General features: G+C 39.0%; 1 protein-coding gene across 1 annotated transcript in view; it reads left to right on the forward strand.

The window, feature by feature from the left end:
• Nucleotides 1-1,158: 1,158 nt before the first annotated feature.
• Nucleotides 1,159-22,474, forward strand: part of LOC117206444 (neural-cadherin-like) — an 86,484-nt gene continuing 65,168 nt past the window's right edge. Inside the window, exon 1 of the mRNA XM_033445798.1 lies at nucleotides 1,159-1,210. Coding sequence (XP_033301689.1) covers nucleotides 1,159-1,210 — 52 coding nt within the window. The remainder of the gene's footprint in view (nucleotides 1,211-22,474) is intronic.

Consider the following 22,474-nt stretch of genomic DNA (forward strand, 5'->3'; position numbering starts at 1 on the left):
GCGGTTTGCGATAGGCGGTCTGTGCAAACGCAGCGATCACGACGCCGTTGGTAGTCTTGGTGTTGCGTTGGCGCGTATCACCGGGAACGACGATGTACCGGGCGTCGTATTCGTGAACATCGCAGTGCCACACGTCCCATAGACTATGAACCGCGTTCCAACGATTCCACGTTTCGTACGCGGTGACACAGTGTATTGACTGAGCGTGGATTGTGCGCCGCCGACTGATTTGCCGCGGCTGCGCAAATCTGAGCTCGGAGCTGCGGCCTCCGTATATCTACTGGCCTGGTGGTACCGCGTATTCGGGTACTGTACCCTCGTGACTCGTTCCGTACCCTTAGTCCGTGCTCGTGGCACATACACACCGCGTTCGACTCTCGCGTACAATCTAGCAGCCGCGCCGTCGACGCCGACGCCGACGCCGACAATCACCTTCTCTCACGCTGTGCTCCGTTCTCCACGCCGTCGCTACCACCACCATCTCTCACCCTCTCTACTCGCTCGCTCTACTCCTTCCACTTTCGTTCGGCGCTCGGACAACCACAGCCGCGCAACTGGCTCGCTCTCTCGCACCGGACGAAATATACCGCGAGATAAAAACATGTCGATGACAGGCGTCGTGCGGAACGTACCGAAACGTCAGTGCCGGTCCGATTCGGGACGACGCGTCGCGATATAGAGAAAGAGAGAGAGAAAGAGAGACGGAGAGGGAGGAAGAGAGATCATCGCTCATCTGACAGATCACCACGGTCCTTCTGTCTAAAGAAATCGTCGCAGGACACTGTGAAGAAGAATCGACAAATTCGATCGGAATTCCTTTGGTTGAAGAAGAAGAGAGTGGCGATTGAAAATTCGCGTTTATTATCGTGATTATTTTTCTGCCTGCAGTTCCTTTCGTTTGTTCCTTTTGCTTGTTGGTTCGTTGGTAACTTACGGTGTACGGTTTATTCAAATTTCTTATTTAACAACACGGTGATCGTTATTTGTGAACCGATTTATTGCACTACTGGTGGACCTCGAAGACGAGTATCCAGAATATTCAGGGACATAGTGTGTGTCGACGCGTTAAGCGGTTACGGTGTCCTGTGGTTGAGCAGCCACGGCAGCCGGCTACGCTTCTCCATTGGAACGTGTTGTTCATGTGATGAACGTGGTTTAATGGTTGATCCGCTAAAACTCTTCTGGGTTATTACCAACAGCACCTATTTAGGTACGTTGAGTGACACGCTTTCAATATCGTTGATAATCGTTATTTGTCTTTTACGCTATAAGATCACGCACGACACGCTCGCGAAACCAAGCGGAAAAAACAGGGGAAATGAGATAAGGATAGAACCGGGGAAGAGTCACGGTAAAGTAAGTCTCGCGATAAAAAGATACGAAGGCTTTGTTTCTTCCAATACTATCTATCAGGATTTCGCATCACGGACTCGCGAGACTAGCTCGATCTTGAGAAAATTCAACGAGTTCTAGGATACTCGAGGACTTTGCGAGTTCGCTACAGGATCGCCCGTCTTGTAATTAACGAGCTTTGTGTCGGGCAAATTCGTGCGAACGATCCGCAAGTTGCGCAACACGGATTCCTCTTCGTGTATCCCAACAGGTGAACGGCATATTTAACACGATGCGAAACCTGTAGAGAAAAGAAAGTTTTCACGGTCGAGAAGAACGCTCGAGAAATTCTTTCGCATCAGCGTTAGAGTTTTTCGGAAAGCAATTGCAATTTCCGCGGCGAGCCGCCTTATCCGCCGCTCCATTCCATTCGATGCTTCTCTATTCGTCCTCCGGAATATTTGAAACGCGATCTGTTTCCCGCCAGCGGACAAACTTTTCGACAAAAGCTTCAAAGGACGAACCGTGACGAAGGAAGGCGAAAAAGGGGCGAGAAGTGGTGGAACATTTCCGACGAAACGGTGGTCATCCGGCGACGATCAAATTCTCGTTACGTCGTTGCTCGACCAAGTAGCGGAGAGGCAATTGGCGAACGTCACTCCCGATACGAGCGATATCCACCATCCTTTCCGCGTGCAATCATCGATCGAGGTCGCTGTTATTTTCAAAGGATACGATGTGTACACTGTACGTGTACAACGACAACCGGTCCAAGCTTGGTTTGCTTCGCACAATTGGGATATCGTTCCATTCAACCGACGGAAAATCAATTCGGCCTGGTAATTACGATCCGCGCCGACGGAGAAGATATCGGCGACATCGTTGCGTTTGCATCAAGTTGCCATTCTCTCGTGTACCGATCGTTTGTTTTACTTACGTTTCGTCGATCGTGCGACGCGTTGCGGCTCGCCAAACGCGACATTGCCATCGAACGAAGACTTTGCTCGTACCACTGGAAACGGTCAACGAAATTTTCCGTGGTCCGTTTCACCATTCAGCGGTTCCATGCGAACAGTTTAGCAGGCAGAATCGCGAGAATATCGCTTGCTAGCTTATGAACGGTAGCTTCGCAAGATTTAACGTGACCACGCGACGATAAAATTACGTACTGTCTCTGAACGGTCGAGTCGTAGGGCTACGGTTTATCGCTGGATATCCCGGTAAAACGCGTCCTGTTTAAACAATGAGATACACGTTTCGTTACATTCGACGGACGAACGACTCTTGGCCGCGGTTTCTCACAGAAATTCGATTAAGAGTCGGTTCGTTTGATACTATCGTTCTTCTTTGTTCGAAGCTGTTTTTAGCTAGCGTTAAATTCTAATTGTAAGTGGTTCTCCGAGATGAATTCTTCGATAGTTTGATATCCGGATTGAAAACTGGGAAACATTTTTGGGGAATATACAATTTCGATGGTATTTAAATAGTACGGAAATCAGAATTTTCTTGCGATTATATTGGAATTTTTGGTTTCGGAATATCATCCTCCCGCGATCAATTCTTCGATATATATAATAGTTCGATATTTCAATTTATCTCGCATGTTGAAAATGAACGAACAAATTTCGAGAAGAGATCTTATCGTTTTTTAAATTGAATGAAAGTAAAGTTGACGTAATCGGTATTTCCTTGCGATTGCGTCGTAATTCTTGGATGCGGAATGCCATTGGAAATGTTAATTTTCAAACGCTGTTAATGTGTTAATTTGGTAGGTTATGCAGAAACAAGGTGTTTGAAGGGGAACTCGTGTCGTTGGAAGAGATAGATTGGACTGCTGTCAATTACGACGGCTGAAAATTTGCACAATCTACCTTTGTGCAACAGTGTCTTACTAATTATACCGTGCTGTATTTGCTACTTTGAAAGGTGATATAGTTTGAATTTCGACATCGTTTCAATTAATGTTTCAATGAGAAATGCGAAATAAAAGATAATTCCGTCTCAAACTAATTAGATTCAACATCGATTTAGTACACCGAAAAGTATCTTTTAGTTGACTCAATTTATATTCTAAAATAATGCTAGCTACAGTAGCGTATTTGATCTAAAAGAGCCACTAACTATCTGCTTCATGCCTGAACGTAAAATTTAGGATAATCAGTGAACTTGTTTGAAAAGTCAAGTACATTTGAATTTCATTACTTGCACATACGCATTACATTTCATCATAAAGTGAAGTTTTGTAACTGGCGCGTGTAATAAAGCTGCAAGTTTGACATAAATCTGTTCCGAATCGAATATGTGTTTGTCAATGGAATTTGTATTTGTACAGTTCGTATTCGTATACACGCAGTTAGTGTTGTGGTATTTTAATTAAAAAGCTGGCCAATGTTTAATAGAATTGACTCGCAATTTATATCGCGAAATTGTATCGTTGCATAGTTTACCAGGTAGCAAAATTGAAAATTAAATAATGAAGCAGCAAATTTTGCCATTGCAGAAATAATACATTTTTATTACGTTGTTCTTATCTGACTTACAAAAATACAAAATCAAGATTACCAAATACATGAAATCATAAAAATTATAATATTAATGACAAATTATATCGATATAATTGTATTCTATTATTATACCAACAAATAGACGTGTAACGTTATAACAATTCATTTCCTCAAATACGACATTTGAAACAACGAGTCTATTAAAGAGTCTTCATTAGCGAAAAAATTTGCTCAACTAATGTGACACAATGTAATTTTCTTCAATTTATGAACGTAAATCGTCTCGCGACAAACGCTCAACCGTACGTATACAAATTTTTATGCGACAGACTTATTCGCGATGACATTTATTATGAAAAAATAACTATGTATTGTAAAAAACAAAAAAAAAATGAAAAAATGAGAGGGGGTCGAGTGAGATAGCAAATACGATCTCGACTTTTCGTATACTTTCTAATTAGCAAATGTAGGTTAACCGCTTGAAATTTTCAGAAATAAAATTTACATTACAGGTTTGATAAAGTCTCGGGAAGATTTACGATGAAAATTGAATTATCGAATATAATGACGTAAGATGGTTGCGCGAAAGTGCTGATGGAAGCAATTCTTATCGCGTCATTTCTTCGAATTTTTTATTTTCGAAAACTTTCCTGACACGCGTTCATCGAGAGGAATAATTTAGGATACACCACTAACTTCGTGTTTATTAATTATAAGCTGCTGACGCGTTGCTTTTTACAATAATTAATATCGTCAACTTTAATAAATATCCAAAATCATCAACAACAGCGTTGGTGTTACTGCTTACTCATTCTAAATTCATCTTTCATCGTACTGTAAATTCAACTATAAACCAATTAATTTACACGCTACGTTTTATTAACATATATACGAGCAAGACTCTTCGTTTATATCTGTGAATCAACATTTCCAGAAACGTTACAAATGTCGCGTTATTGCAAAATTTGCTGGGGAAAAGGAAGATATAATGTTGTATCACGTTCGTTGACAAGGAAACGTTGCTTTTATTCATTCCGTTTACATACCAATACATGGAAAACTTACACCGAACAGAGCGAAAAGGCATTCAATCATTGCGTTTGTTTCTCTTTCGCCATTGTTCGAGTGATTTAATCCGTTACGAAGCATTTTTCAGTCAGCGCACGTTGAATCGGCTCGATATCGTCAAATACGTGGGTTGCAACGCGTTCCGACCGTTCCAACGCAATGATCCTCGCCAAACAGCGAAGAAAAATTCTCCGGAATACACTTTCGTAGCTGAATTACGAGCAAAGATCGATCTTGGCATGCGCCAAGCATCGTCGAGTTTTTTACATTTGTCAGCATACCAAAAACCACGTAGCTTGCATCGTCCGCGAACTGAACAAACAAACCACGTTTCACGCGCTTCTGTCGGGTTCCGTTGGTCGAACCAGTCGTTTCGTCGCCGAAGACACTCGCTGTTTGACAATCGACAAAAGAATAAACTAGTCGTAGTAATCGTCCCGTGACTGGACAGTGTGAAGCGAACGACGATGATTCGAGAGAGACGAGGAAAGTTACTGTTCGATTTGCTTCGGTAATCTTGGGGCTGCGTCAAAGGTGGTACCCGATGGTTTCTCGCGAGACTCGAAAATTTCGTCAAATTCTTTCAGCGAAACTGGAATCTCACAGATACGCGACAAACATCTGCGATCTAATGTTATCACACCGATCAGAGTCGAGTTTCTAAATCTCCAAGGAACGTCGCTTTCTCCGCTTTGCGCTACCCACAGGACTACCTCAACCTTTATTCTCGAATCACAGAAACCATCCGTTATACTGCAACCACGCGATCAAGTCTGTCGACATGAGAAACGCAGCGTATACGATAGTATGTATCTTCGCGCTTTTCCCCATTGTATCTACCAAGCCTTACGAAATATCCTCGTCTACGAAGTTCCAAGAGATACTTTTCCTAAATTTCGATGTATTAAAAAAGAAATACGAATGAAAGAGATATCAGGTGTTGACAAAAGAACGTCATCGAATACACGCGATATTAATAAAAAAAAAAAAGAAGGAAATGTGAAAAAAGGTAATCCCAAATCGAGAAGATGTTATCCGTCGCCATTGTGCCTGAGGTATATCACGGAGCAAAACTGCGTGGACGTTCATGAAATTGGAAACGGTGCAGAGCTCCGGCATTCAACAGGAGATAATACGCGCTCCAGTATCGTTGGTAGCAGGTGAGATCGATGCCAGCTCTCGAGATGTACGTGACGGTGTGTAGGTGGCTACTCTATAGGTTGCAGAAAGCTTGTACCTCTTTCATCTCTCTCTCTCTCTCTCTGTCGCTATCTTGCATGTTCTTGCATCGACCATCTCTTTCTTGTTGGTGATAAATCGACGCGAAGTGCTCTCGGAAGATCTGTTGAACGACTTTCAAACGACAGGATAAATCATTCATATACTCGCGTTTGTCCGGAAACGGCTGGAAGCAGGCTTTTCGAGAAGAGAGATATCGGTTTAAAGGTGGATCGATTCGGTCTTCCATCCTTTGCCATTGAACGTTATTCGTGCGTCGCGTCGCTTGCGTCGTTCGTTGCGTGTGCTGTCGCTCGCATGGAAAAGTAACCCCCTACGGCGCTCGAACGTCCTCCAGCTTCTTTATGTTCATATTTCACACTTGACAACGCTGATAATTCTCCGTTTTCTAGGACAAACGCGAACGAGCACGTTACATGAAAAATACGGATTTTTCTGCCAATGAAAGGGGGAAAAAGCCATGTGTAAGGAGTTGCGCGGTAACATTCGAACGAAAAATGTAAATGCCTGGCCAGAGAGCTGCCACCAACTTAAATGATAAGGCGACCAACTGATTCGGAAAGAAAGAATAGAGGGTACCGACCCATTTAGACGATTTTTTTCTGTTTCGTTGCGGAATCCGTAACAAGACCGCTTCGAAATATTCATGAGGGAGATTTATTTAAATACGGCAACGAATTGTTATTGGATGATCAGCGAAAGAAAGGAACATCGGATCTTCCGCTTTGTTTTTCGCGTTTCGTGACAATACGTAATCGAGCGATATATAAAGATATTTGCTCAGAAATTATGACTTTATATCACTTTCGTATGTTAGTCTAAGTAGCGTAAGTTATTATTAAAATTTAATTAAAGAGCATAGATTGAAAATGATAAGCAGACTACTGGTGTTTATGCAAATTCATATTTTTATGAACATAGCTAAAGAAATGGAAGTTTAGCGGAGATTTCTTGTATCTCCTCCATTCCCCTCCATCTCCATTCGACAAAACTTAACGAATCTGCTACGCGAAGATTTCAGATAATTTACATCGAGGTCCTAAATTATTTTCAAGCTATTTTAAATTTCGTCAACATCGAGTTTGCCTTATATAATGATTTTCCAACTAATTTTATAAATTTCACTTCACCCATTAATCTAAAATTCACATAACATAATTATACACCGCACCACGAATGATCTCTGTTTATCACGTATTCTTCTCACGCTAATCTCGTCCGTGTTAATATCATAAAATCTCCAATTACTAAACGATGAAAATTTAATAAAAACGCACCGCTCGAAGGCAGTACAGTTTCTCAATTAACCGCAACTTCCCTGTACATTCGATAGGTTGCGACGGAACCGTTTTCTCTTGGATCGTTATCAATTCCGAGTCTTAATTAGCGCGAATCTGATACGCGAATCCGATTCGAAGGTTAATTCAGGCGAATACCATTCGATCGGTTAGTTCTTGTTGGTGTGGCGGGCGTACGTTAGCCACGTTTCGACGTCGCGTCGTCCTATGTACGCGGCGTCAATGGTTTAACTACAAAATCCCAACCAATAATCCGGTTACTTTGATCTGGATTTCTATATTCGAGTACGGTGATTCTAGACGAGGCCGAAACCGAAACCGTGCCATCGCGAACATCCGGTGATTTCATTCGTGAACGACCGGTTTTCTCGGTGAAATAATGCTTCGTGTACATCGTCGCGATTCTGCAGACATCGTACTTACGTCCGCTGGAAACCTTTTTTGGTCCCCGAAACAAGTCGAAGAGAAGGCCATTCCCTACGGCGCGCGAACAATCGATTCTCTACTATCCGGCGAGAAATAAAATCACTTTCTTTTCTATTCCTATACATTTCGTGCCATTCGCGTAAAACGTTGACGACGGAGTTGTTACGTAGACACATTTGTTTGATCGGCTAGAATTTGCCATTTCTCGTGTGAAAATTTGCTGATGCAGACAATTAGCGGATCGCTCGTTCGAGGGATTTTATGAATTCGCTGCTAAGCAACGCGTAATACGTATCTTCAAAGCTGCTTCGATTATTCATGCTCAATGTCGGGGGAATATGTTCGTTCAATTGCTTATTTACTAAGGACGAATGCACTTGTTTCTTTCTGAAGTTGCAGGAATCACTTTTTACTAACCCTTTAGCCTACAACTACGGGCATAGCCCGTAGTACGATGATCCGACCGAACGTAAACTTTGCGAGCACAGCCCGTAGTAGATGATCGGACCAAACGTAAATATATAATATAATATATAATAGCTTGTTTACGTTTTTGGCCCAAAATTCTCGAACGTAAATCGTAGGTTAAGGGGTTAACAAAGTTGTGTATCCATATGTTTATCAATATCGTGTTCCGCCTTCGTGTGTCTGGTGTTTCATAACTTTCTCACAGCTAAATTATCGTTCAATTTGTGAGAAAAATTGCTTTTTACCAAATTATTGGCAATAGGAGCACACTAGCGTTCGTAAAGAAGATTATCGAAAATAAATATAAAATAAATATCACTGGAACATCTTGTACGGAGTATGAGATTATAACGAAAGTGCAAACCGACCGAGAATTCTGACTGTACCGTCTTTCGATTTCGTCACGACGCGTCTCTTTAAAGCTATCTTTCGTTCCCAAAGAAACTAAAATCTCTATTGGGTTGTTTCTTCGTCGAGGGAGCAGGTGTACGCGCTCGAAAGACTCCGGCCGAAGGAATTCTTGCGAATTGTTCGCGATTTGCATAGATATTCGTCGTTTCGCGCGTGTAATTGTAGCGAGAATTACGAAGCATTTAAATTCAATGCATCGTGCCTGTTATGCTCGCCGACTGACGTGAAAAATTTCTATCGATCTTTTCTCGCGACTTGTTCCTTGTTTCGTGGTTTCGTACGCTTCTCGAATGTAAAGAACGGATCGAGAAAATACACTCCTCTAATTGCTACGTCGTTTCTTTGTGCAACGAACGCAGCGGATTCGAGGTACATATTGGACTGACAACTATGTGATTGCGGATTTTGTTATTAGGTGATAATGACAAAATTCAATTCCGATAGAATGTAACGAAACAAGCTGAAATCTTTCTTTTTTTAATTTAAATTGAACTCGTCTTAAACGACTGGCCTCAAATTATTATACGTATATTCGAAATTTCACGGTATTAGGCGATGACCAAGAAATTTCCTGCGACTAATTCTACTTGACCAATGTACAGAGAAGTCTTTGAAATCGGAGCTTTTGAAAGCTGTACTGGCACGGATGTCAATAACGCTAATCTGGGTCAGTTGGAGTGGACGGTGCGCTAAGCACGCGTGTATATGTATGTGTTTCGTAAATAATGCAGAGCATACTAGACGATAGAGAAGGCGAGAAGGTTCCAACCGCGTGGAAAACCACGTTGTTCGTCCACTGAGAGTCCGCTGACCAAATTTCCGTTATTGTAAGAGACACGACGAGTTCGTTCAAATATACAGGATGCACCCGGCTTTAATAGTCAAACTTCGCCGGTGTATTTTGTGAATATAATCCACAAGCAAACGATATTATATATATATACATATATATCATTAATTTTTGCCTGCCGGCTACAAAATGAGATTGATTTACATAGACTTTTTCATTTAACCTTAATATACACTATAATATACACGTGCAAACGATGTTGTATAAATATTGATTATTTAAAACTTCGTTGAAAAAATTAGAATAAAAATAGGAATAGTAAAGAGAGTAACACTTTGGTGTCCAATATTTCACGATACTGGATTTTTATGTGTCAATAGTTTTAAAGAAGGAAGATTTATCAAACGAGTGTTCATACGCGTGGCGCTGATACAAAGAGTCTATCGATTCATTGAGATGAAGCAAAATGAGCTTCATAGAATAATAGATTTTTAGAGGTTCAGTTTGTTACTGTCGTCGGTTTTATTTCGACAGGAGCGATAAATATTTTGAAACGTGATATCGATAGCTAATAATTATATCGATTGCAAACCTATTCTTGTCGTATAGCATCGTAATCGTAAGTCCATTACTGTTTTTTTTACTCCCTCCTACTTCGTATTTTTATTCTAACTTGTTTATTGAATTCCAAATAACCTGCCTTTAGATAAACAACATTTGTCACTTGGTTATATCTACGGAATATATTTACGATATTTGGCTGTTAAACTTTGCGACACTCTGTATATCTAACATCCCCATAGCGAGGGACATTAGAAATATCCTCTCTGAAATTCGTCGCCTTTGACCATTTTTCGGTAAAGCGCGATTACGCGAGACAAGTTGTACAGTTAGATTGCAATTATTTGGATTGTTAAAAGAACATGGAACAGGTCCGTTCGTCTGCTATTCGTCTGCTGTTCGTCTCGAGGAAATTACAGCTACGATGAAACAGTTCTCCGCCTGTGTTCGTCCGCCACGGAAACATTTAAATAACGAACAGGGATTTCGTGACTTATTACAATTATTATTTACCTACTGTGACAAAGAAACTCGAAGATGGAGACGGTTGCAAGGACACGGCAGCAGATGACGACTGTCCCCCTGGTTAATATTATTTCAGACTGTACTTTTTATCGCTTCCTCGCTGATGTGTTTTCTGAGATATTGCTTAGGATTGTGGTGGTGCCATTTTTATTTGCAATTTACGGGGAAATTTCTCGAATAGTAGCAGTATTATTTTACACTATTAATAAGGATGTTTTCCTTGGACCGACTATCGAATATAAATGTTATGTCGTCGATCAAAAAATCCAAAGACCATTTCTAAAGATATACGGTACTTTCTATGATAATATCAAAGATTTGAACTAAACCCGGTCCTTATCGTCGGATGATAGAGCGCTAACTCCTTGGCCAGGTAGCTTAGTCCGTATGAATATCTCGAACAGAAAAGCTATGCTTTAGCATAAGCCCTTGAAAATCCGGAAAATATGAAAACCCAAATTAATAGAGCTTACGAGGAATTCACAGCGAACGTGCCGTGACTTTATGGACACGCTGGAGTATGGCTCGTGCTCATCGCAAGTTATCTTTGAAGTTTTACAGATTTCGATTACTTCCATTCCAATCACATTCACTCGCAACCTTCGTAGTTCGTTTCCGCTTAATTAATTAATACTATCGAACTTCGCGTGTAATTCGACAGCTCGTTCGAATTCGTACCGCAAAATATTCTTGAAACTCGGCCAGTTGGACGGCTTAATAATGGGAATATCGATTTCTCATAAAGAAAAGTTTATTGTACCATGCTTGGCCGAATATAATTTCCCCTAGCATTAGTAATTTAAATATTCCCGAAAAACAACTGATAAGATTCGCGAATAATTCGCAAATCATATTTCGATGAACTTTGTATTCACAGAATACACGCGAGTTGTGATTTCTTCTCGACTGTTCTTTTCATTCCTTGCTTTTTCCTTTACCATTCCTTTCTTTAATGAACACACGTGCTTTTAATGTATGCGTGCGCGTTGATATAAATCAGAGACGCGACTCGCATTCCTGTACCGTAATTTGCGAAATTAAAAATTCTTGCCGTTCGTTATTCTCGTCCAAATCGCGTCACGCTGCGTCGGCGAAGTAGAAAATTTTTCAATGAATTGTCCGATTGCTTTCGATTAAATATTCGCGATTATTCCTTTAAATATCGAAAACTAATGTTTGATATGACAAATTATTTGATTATTTCGTAATCCAAGAAGAGAATACAACAAATTGTTGCCGCAGTCATAAACGCCTGTGACATTCGAAATCCACTCTGATATTTTACGATTGTTCTCACGGAGCTGTACAATTTACCAAAAGAAATACCTCGTCATGATAGAAGCACAAAGTATTATTTCCATTACTTCGCTCTTTCATTTCCAGGGATTACTGTCTCGTGGGCAAATGTTGGAAATATCGATTAAAAAATTACTGTGTGCGCCACTCATTGCCCACCGTACAATTACCAAATAAATTGCCAGAAATAAAATCAGTGGAAAGAAGTTGGCGAAGAATTTCAGTTCGTTAATTAATTCAAACTTTTTTAATTTAACCTCGAAAATGAATCTCGTCAATTATTCGCGATTCAAACAAGGCGCAGAATAGAAATTTACCGAGGCCAAAAGCAATAACGATTCGGCCAATGAATGTAATTCATCAAAATTTGCCTCTGATTGTCAACCGTATATATTTTATTTCGCTTTCCCAACGCTGTTCCTTCCCTTTTCGCCGTGAGTTTCAAACAAAAAAACCGATCAAAGCAGCGATCATCAAAAATGTTCGCCGCGTTAAAAGCAGAACGAATTTAGCTGACGAGATACGGAAGATCTCGCGCGAAAACATCGGTTCGTCCCCAAAGAAATATTTGATATTTCTTTTACGTAAGCGCAGATTTTTGCGGAAATAATTCCTAACGGAATGGAAGTGAATTTTCACGGTGTTCACTTTGTTGCTTTCAGTTTGCTTCGAGTTGTTTTCCTCCACTTTTTTTTTCTCTATACGTGAGACGTGTTTATCAGGTGGAAAGGAGAGAAAAGAGGGAACGAGAGAAATTTGCAATCTCTCATAAGTTGACAGCCACGCGAGGAGAAGAGACGTCATCGTTCAAAGCTTTATTCGTTGAGATTACGCAATGGAAACAAAGTTTCCTTATAATCTCGCTTTTATGAAACGAACGTCGAGATTTATGAAGCGCTCGCGTTTTTACTGGAATTGCGGGGAATTTTTGTAGTTCGTTAACGTTTTGAGAAACGTTCTTCTATAAAATTTATGGAGTGATCGCGTGTTCGATGGAGAATCGTTTGTGGTTTGTTAACGTTTAACGAATTTATAAATCTGCCATTAACTTTGAAATAAGGCTTCCGATTAATAAGGAAGAAGCAGAGAGGATAACTATTTACGCACGATAAATAGTATACGTAATTAATCATAGAAAAAATTACTTTAGATACACACGTTTGTTTGGATAGATTAATATATTTACGGAAGTATCTATAATCTCTCTTTGAACTATTTTATTGCAATACGTCTCGACATCGAAATATCAACATTTAATTATTCATAACTAGACTAGAAAATATATAGAACGCATTTAGTGTTGGAAAATATATAAAATGTTCAAAATAAAATTCTCGTTGTTATCTCTCGTAGGCGAAACAAATTTTTGCCCTTCAGTATTGTTCAAAAAAATGTAAATTTACATAAAGTAGAAATTTGCATTCGCAGTCTGTCTATAACATTTATTCTTCGACTATTCGAAGATATCTATGGCATCACTTGTTTAGTTTCCACAATTCTACATTTTCTCTCTCTACTATCAGCATAACAAAATTGTCGATTTTCTTTGCCACTGAAGCTAACTGAAAATCTAGCGAAAATAATTCTACGCTACTATTTAGCCTCTTAGTGGACGTGATTCTCATTTTCACGTATTATTAAAGAAAATTTTTTATTCTTCAGCATTTTTCTCTTACGTTTGGAACAATGGTAACCATCGTCTCACATTATCCGAAGTCCGGATCTTTTCGAGGCCCATATTGTCCGGTTTTCGCAGAGGAAAAGGAAGTAGACGAACGCCGGGAGAAGGTTTTAATCGTCAAAAAAAAAAAAAAAAGGATAATCGAGGATTAAAATTCAGAAAATCCGCAATTATAAAAATGCTGGAAATTAGAAAGGGCTTAGCCTTCTTTTGGTCGCTAAATATATATTCTACATCCTAAAGATTATATTAAAAATATAATTACAGATAACGATGCTATGAGATGTGTGTGGACGAGTTAACTATATATAAAATGTCAAAGGAAGTTGATACAGAGGTGAAATATTCTCCAAGTCGTTGAAACTGGTTTATGAAAGTTCCAACGATTGAAATAACGGGAAACTTCTTGCAAGTATCAGAAAGTTAATTTCACTCGAGTCCCTATGATTACTTCAGAAAATCTATAAAACTGCTACAAACCCCCAGTGAAAACAATAAAACTGTCTTGAAAACATAACCCTATTAGGCCTTCGAGTATTTTATAGGGCAAAAATCGCTAAAATAGGTTAAACGCTTTTTCATTTGCACCGCGTGGTACATTTGTACCAGGAATATGATAAAGTCAGTTTACAATTCAACCACTACAGAAGCTATTAAGCCCGTTCTCAAGGAACATTCTGCTTCCGTAATGACACGCCCTTAATTATAATCTCATGTAAATAACCACCTTTTCCGCGATTTTCATTTTCCACGTAGCCGTCTTGTCCGATAGTCGGCCATTATTCTCCGAAATTACGACAATTCCTCAGCCGCATTATCTTTTCCCATCGATTTCTCATCATGTCCGTGCATTTAATTCATGCCATGAAAAAGGGGACTCATTAATTTCGCGGAGTTTTCGGTTTGTCGTTCACCGCGTAGATCGATCGGTCACCGCTATCAAACAAAACGTTCCATAATATTAACCAGTTCTGCTACACGAGCTGACGTTCGATGAAATTTACCACGTCAAAAACGATGTTGAATAGTTTGTTTAACCGACGATTTTTCTCGGTCGATGAAGAATACAGAATTTATATTTCGACGAAAAGCAATGTAATGGATTCAGATTCGTTCTACTCTGTCCTGTTGCCAAATAAAAAACTAAAATGGAAGTAAAATCCAGAATATATTCTCTTACGTTTTCCGTGCTTCAGCTTCCATTTTGACAGCGGCAATTTGCTACTTCGGTTTAGCGCTTCCGTTAATTCCCCTTGATTGTAACGGCAAACATTTCGCTTACGTGTTTCCGTGCTCTTGCACGGAATTCTTTACCGGATTAAAGCCCGTAATTTCGACTTATCTTTTCACCTGCATCAAGCGACGTTCCATTCGTCTATTTTCGCTAGTACGTTAGGTCTCAACTGGTGCTACGTTCGCCGTCGAAATAACAATCGGAAAGTAATTCGAAGTATCAGTAAAATAAAATTAGAAGAGAAACAATAAGATAGGAGGATAAAAAAGGAACGAATATCAGGAGAAAGAAAGGTTATAGATCTTTAAATTTCTTTTTCTTATTTTATTCGATCTAGCGAAAAGAACATGATAAGTGTATCATGGATAGCAGAATCAGTTGCTTCGGCTTAAAATTAAAAGCAAATTATTTTAAATTCGCTATCTTCTTACTTTCTCTTTTAATAATTTCACTTTCAGAACTACCGATATCGCTCTTTAAAATAATTTTTCTCGATATCTAATAACTTTAAGTCCAAAGTCAATTTGATGGTGAAAAAGAAGAACTCGCGTGATTCTCTACTACAGTCGAACGAAGAAGAAACGATCGTATCAAAGTTCTCCAGTTTAACTACAGCTGAACAGTCTTTCTGGTTTGTTACTAACCGATATCATTCTTCTTACGAAGGTATTACAGCAGCGAAATCAATACCCCGGCGGACCTATAACCAGAACGTTACAAGCAACTAATTTTGAGAAACTACTCTTGAAAGTTTGAATAAAACAATCGTATACGATCGCCCGAACACGATCGAGTTACGAAACGACTGGCTCCTTTATAGATTTCGAATTCAGTATTCCCTTTAGAGATTTGCCGGCGCACCAGCAATTTCCTCTCCCCCGAGTGAGGGAAATACTAGGAAAATTCCGGGAAATTCGTGTCCTTCTCTAAAACGTACCGATAACTTCACTGTTCCAGTTTCTATTGCAAGATTTGTCCGCTGTGCTGAAAGAAAAAGGTTTTATTACATCGAATTGTAAAAAGTTGAGAAGCTGGCCGAAGACTTTTTTCATCTTCATGTACAATCAATGCGAATTTTGTCTACGGCAAATTATATTTGACTCGTTGCTAAACAAATTTTTCGAATCGAATAAACCTGCTTTGACGTCTTTAATGTTGAATAAAAAAAAAGAAGAAAATTCATCCCTTGCAAATTGATTAAGAAGCTAATGAATTGATTGTTATTTGTAATCAGTAATCAACTTCTGTGATCGTAAATAATTTAACAAGGAATTCGTATCATTTCGATCTGAATACTATCCTCCAGATGTTTACAAATAAATGGTACCTGTGTGTCAATATGTATGCAAAATTCAGCAATTAGCAGCATGTGAAATATTAATATCGGTATCGTACTTTTACCGCGTTAAATATCGATATGTGAAATTAATTGGTATTAAAATAGCTTCCTTTTTTGTAAAAGTATTGAAGGAATCCTTGTTTCTTCCGCAGGACTATTTATTTATTCATTCATAGCTCACGGACGTTGAACATGAATGGATAATTGCTTAAATAAGATTCGTGGAAACGATATACGTACATCGGGAATAATATTTAGCGAATTTAAATGGAGATCGATCGAATAAAACAACGCCAGCGATATTCATAGTATTTCGTTGTTATTCGATTTTCAGTGTCGGGTTAACGCGAATCGAATCAATTTTACCGTGCTTATAATAAGCGAATCAACAATCATGGATTGACAGTACGAGATAATTCGAAATAAGAGAGAAAATAAACATTTTCAAGATATTAATTGTTATAACATCGATTATATCTTTAATAATTTTATCGAATTTCGTGCACTCGTTTAATATTTCAGTTTCATAATAAATCTTCTTCCTTTCGATCATCTCAATCGACGTAGATCAGAAAATCAAGATACGTGGATTTATCGTGTTTTTCCTACGTTGGTGATCTTCGTTTGTAGTTGTATCACTTTTAAACGTATCACGTTCGCTATGTCTTACGTACCATCAACTATATTTAATAAGAGGAATATTTAATCATACTTTGAAATTAATCTCTCCAAATCATCTCAAGATTCAATATGAAATTCGATTTTTTCTTTCGTGATGATTATCAAGGTATTTATGTCGCAACACCGGCGTTTAAACGAGAATTAGTATTTTAATTTTATGATTTTACTGAAAGTGATTTAAAGGTGAAAGATTTTGTTCGTTCGCTTCACCGAGCAAACTTCTCTTGCGTTTCAAACGTTATTTACCTCTTCACCTAACTAATTTCTGGAGTCATTGTTCGAGGAATTCCTGCTTAACTCTCTTCTTTTTCTTTGTCGATAACTTCTAACAAATTCCTGCTATTCGTCCTGTAGGACAATCGGCATAATTGTTAATGGTAATTCCATCGGATCAGCACTATTACAAGAACGTATTTATATTTCTTCTTACGTCACCAGATCCTCTTTCTTTTTCAGTTTGCAGTTCAGGTACTGTCAGCGTACAGTATATTGGCTAACACGTATGGGTGGTTTATCGTTCTTGTTTCGTAACTGTCCGATATTCGCTGAATTTTCTCCTTTACAATGGGGATTTGAAGATCTTCGCGTAATTCCATTTCGTATGTGCCAATGTGTGTCCGACGATACTTTACTTTCTACCTGTATCCTTTCGTGTATGTGCCGTGTCCATGTCAGTTTTCAGACTGGATGGAGTCCCAGGAGTTTTTACCCACTTCGTTTGTGCTATTTCATTCGCTTAACTTAGCAAACAAAATTTCTTTTCAGTATTTCTACGGTGCTCCCCTTCAATGATTCGGTGTCATTCTCGTTTAGAAACGTTGCGGCGTTCTCGTCGCAACGAGAGAAGAGCGCATGCACGTACAAACAATTTCGCGGGATCACGAGCGAAAGTTGTTCGTGTAACGAGCGTGTTTTATTATTTAATCCCCCTTAAACTCTTGCAGATTATGGCACTTACGGCGACTCCTATCCACTGCCATCAGGCCTGCCCTGTTTCCACCGCCGGTGACATCTCCGCGCTAATTAGCATCCACGTTCGCTGGTTTCACCTGTCTGCGAGTTCTCGCGTCAAAACCAACCACTTCGTTCGCCTGTTTTTTGCACTTTCAATTTAGTTTTCGCCAGCGTGTTTCACCGACTCGGCTTTATCGTGGATTACGTGACTCTTTCTTAGAATTTATGAAACTGAAAATGAATCTAGCGTTCCTTGCTTCGATTTTTTGCTTCTCTTTTCACATTTCTCTTACTTTTCTTTAGTTTACGGCTGCAGTTACAGTGGAACGTGTTCTGACAAAGTGTTGTTCAGACGAATGAAACGTCTGCAGACTGAGATGCACTTACTTATAAGAACCTATATATGTACATATGTATGTATTTGAATGCTCGAGTGTATATATCGAATTCGTCAGAACATGCATCCACCACAACCGTGTCTCGATATATTTCATACAAGCTCGTTATTTCCTCGCATCTGTCTTCGTTCCTTCGTCAAAGTACCGCGTCAGCAGTTTACGATTTAATATCTTCTGTCTCCAGTTATTTAACAACGATTTATTTTTTATTTAGGGAAATCGAAGTATCTGCGATAAGTGAAACAACATTGCATAATTTAATTTAGGGTTTGAATATACCTATTCAACACCCGTTATAAGTCGATTACGAATCTTTCGCTTGTTTATCTATTTTTCCTCTGCCATAAAATACCTGCAGTCTTCTAATATCCCATTCTGCGTATATTTAAATGAAACTCGTCATTTCGATTACTCGAGCATTTCGCTTTACATGTAAATTTCGTTATGCAGAATTTTCTGATTATTCGAATTAATGGAGTATGAACTCTTTCGTAATTTTTATTTTTCCCGGAGAACGTATTAATGAGTTATACAACAACAGCAGACAATATATTTGGACAGGAATAAAAGAAAAAAAGAAAGAGAGAGAGAGAGAGAGAGAGAAGCGTATAATACATCGCGAGTAGGGAAATTTTATTAATTTCATACAAATGAAATCCAGCATTAAATGAATTCTTTCGACAGATACGCATTTATAATATTCATTAAATAAAATTCGGAGATTCGTCAGGTTGGGAACATAACGCGAATCGACACGAAATATTCGTTATATTTCTTTTAATGGAAACACATATTTTTAATTAACTTTTAATAAATGCTTTCAGTACGCATATCGATGATGAATGAGCTATCCAAGTTTTAATTGAATTCCTACATCATTTTCTATATCATTTCAAGTTACAATAGTATTCTAAGGCCTGAGATATTTACTTCTTCGAACGACGAAAAGCAATATTTATGTATTCTTACGAAATCGGATATATCATCGAGATCAGAAACCAAACACAAACCGTACGTATTTTCGACCAGCACGCCAAATCGAAACCTCTCGATCCTCTCGTGTTTCGAGCAGTCATATCCAACAAATATTCGATTAAAGCTCCAACAACTCTGGAATAAACGCCGTGGCAGGTGCTTTAATTCTCGTTACAGCGAATCGAATTTGTAACGAGAGGCGGATCAACGAAACTCAAGTAATTCACTACGGACTTCTATTACCAAACCACAACGTTTCTTTTCCTTGAGTCGATAGAACGTTTGCAAACTCGCCAGCCTAAAACTCTCGCGTTACTACGAATTGAATTATCAATTAAATTCGGCTGCAATGAAAATATATTGCAAATTTGTCAAAGATATACGAACTTAACTAATCCCTGATTGAATATGTACGAATAAATAATAAGATGTTCGCTTGGTGCATTCTCGGTGAATTTACATATTTAATTTTGTCGAAAACGGAATTTCAACGAGAAGATATCTTATTCTATATTTTCTACTTATTTTCACGCGTAGGTTAATTTCCTTCGTACTATCCGTTCCCATCGCTTGTTCGAAGAAACTGCTTCTTTTCTATAACTTTGCTATTATATCGTGGGTAAAAAATTATGCTTTTATAATTCCTTGAAAGCTATAGAATGACGTCATATAGATATTTCTGGTGCCTGGACTACACGAAAATGGACCACTTTCTGTCATCTTCCTCTACCGGTATAATAACTTCAGATGCTTTTGTGAGTCGCTGTACACTCGTTGTCCTGTCTATCGAGGTCAGTTTGCTCTCGGAGCTTAGACTGCGTTTAATTTCTCGTCACAATAACCTCGAGCCAGTGCATAATACACGCGAAGCACGCACTTTGCTCCTCTTCGATTTCGGGATTAATAATGTCCCGTACATTCGACTATCACTGTTATCGACAACATTCTGTATCACATTGCTTTGTTACAAGTTAATTAGCGACCAGTTTCATCGTGAACGATGCGCATTGAACTGGCAAGGAAAAAGAGTGGCGATCCCATTTATGTTTAGCGACAACGCGAGATATGCAGCAATTACACCGTGAACGCGGACTTGTGTAGTTTCGCTTCGATAGTTACGTGACGATAAATTTTTCTTTGTTTTCAATGAATTAATATTAATTAAATCCAACACGTTGATTAAATCTACGCACGTTTGCCTTGGTAAGCCCCCTCGTGTATTAGATAATCCGAAAAGTTTCTTTCGTTTCATAAGGTGATAATAGATGAACAACAATTTCTGTTTTATATTATTTTATTGAATCAGGTATGATCCATTTCGTTCTGTTTCTATTATTACGTTCGCACATGGTTCACTAAACTAATATAAAACAAAGAACACTGTGCGTCTATTATTTCCTTATAAAACGAAAGAAACATTTCGGACAACCTAATACAAGGAAAGATGAGTAGAGGATAGAAATCAGGAAGAAAGAAAAATATCTGTAACTTATAATTTCCTTACCCCAAATGTTATCGTTGTTGGATTTTTCTATAATTCTATAAATCGTTATATCATTAGATTGTTTCGAGTTTCATAGCCTACAGTATTTTAATTGAAATGTATTAGTTCGTTTGTAACATTCGAAGAATCTAGATGTTCGAGTATTTCGATATCGAAACGTTCATATACAATGTATACCAAACAGTGTAATACCACTATACATTCACCGTTAGCGGATAAGTTGTAAAATATTCATATCTACTCACCGTATAAAAGTCTTAATTCGCTGTGCGAATTCCTGAATATAAGCGACATTTTCGCGCGGGACAATAACATTCGCTGCGGTGTCCGGTAGTTTAGGGCTGAAATCAAGTTGTTTCACGAGCGAATTGTATCCCGCCAATTTTACACTCGCAATGCAGGCACCGGTGTGCCGAATCACCGCGTACTCCACGTTAGTTCGCGCCGAGTTTTCGCGAAATCTCGCCGAGACTACGCGTCGTATATACATCGTGTATACGTGTACGTACACCGACAAAATTTCGCTTTTCACAAGGTTTATCGTTCCTTGTACGTGTCTATTGTCTCTATTTTCGTTCGCTCTGGTCGGAAAAATACCATCAGCTCCTAATCTGTATCGAAAATTAATTCCACAGCAATGTACGCATACGCACGTAGGTACATACATATCTATATTATATACACGTTTACAGGGATTTTAGAAAGAAAAACATACATACATACATATGTAGTAAAAAAAAAGGAAAAAAAACGAAACGAATCAACGTTCGTGTATGGCTTTTGCGGATCTGGTTAGGAGTGGCCCAGATTTGGTAAATCCAATCCTCGTTTCAGCGCAGTCGCTCGTGCTGTACGCAGCGTTGCAGAATAAGATATAAAAAGAAGAGAGCGTGTATAAACGGAGCGTGCGGTGGCATTTAATTATCGTCTCGGAGCATGGATAAATTCCGGTGAAAGGGCACAGTGATAACGGTCTCAGCTGATCTTTCGAGAAACGCCTATGCGATAAGAGGTAATATTTATTCGATTCGTTGTATGTCCCGTTATCCGATTAGAATCTCTCTTGTACGCCTTATCACGCTATGAAACAACGTCGTTTCTCGTCGTTTCAGCAACGGCGAAACTACGTGAAACTGCGATTGCTTCTTTATTACGTACGATCTTTGCTTACGAGTTTTTCTAACGAAAATTACTTTGTTTTTTTTTTTTCATTGCGAGAAGGATTTTGTCTGATTGAGTATATCTCTTTTGACATTCAGTAATATATAACTCGTAAAAAATCAGGCACTTCATGCGGATCAAAACATCGACAAAACGAAACAAAATACTTGCGAAGCATCGCCAAACGCTGTACAGCGATATGTCGCAATTTTGTCGCTACGCCGTTAGTTTCCACAATTCGCCGTTATCTGCATAGAGGGTAGCGACAGGCCAACGAGGACCAAAATTTCGTTGCACTACGCATTGCTAACTTTTAGTTGCCACCGACTCGTCCGCTATTTATCTCCGGCAACTTTTAATTCTCCACTTTTCCGGACATCTCCTCCGCCGCGTGCACAAATTCAATCCACCCGGTTAATTAGTCGTCGTTGCGGATGTGAATTTGCAGACGATTACAAAACGAATTTCGACGCGTAATTAATCATTGAGAAGTAAGTAAAGGCGGTAAAGCGGGGACGATGATGATTAAGGGTTCCACGACCCAGCTAGAGCTTAATTAAATTATCGTTGTTTTAATTTAATCAGTCGGGCGTGGCTGACGTCCCCAGCTAATCCACTGTGAAAAGTTG

The sequence above is a fragment of the Bombus bifarius genome, unplaced genomic scaffold, assembly GCF_011952205.1.
Source record: "Bombus bifarius isolate JDL3187 unplaced genomic scaffold, Bbif_JDL3187 scf7180000008006, whole genome shotgun sequence".
NCBI lineage: Eukaryota > Metazoa > Arthropoda > Insecta > Hymenoptera > Apidae > Bombus > Bombus bifarius.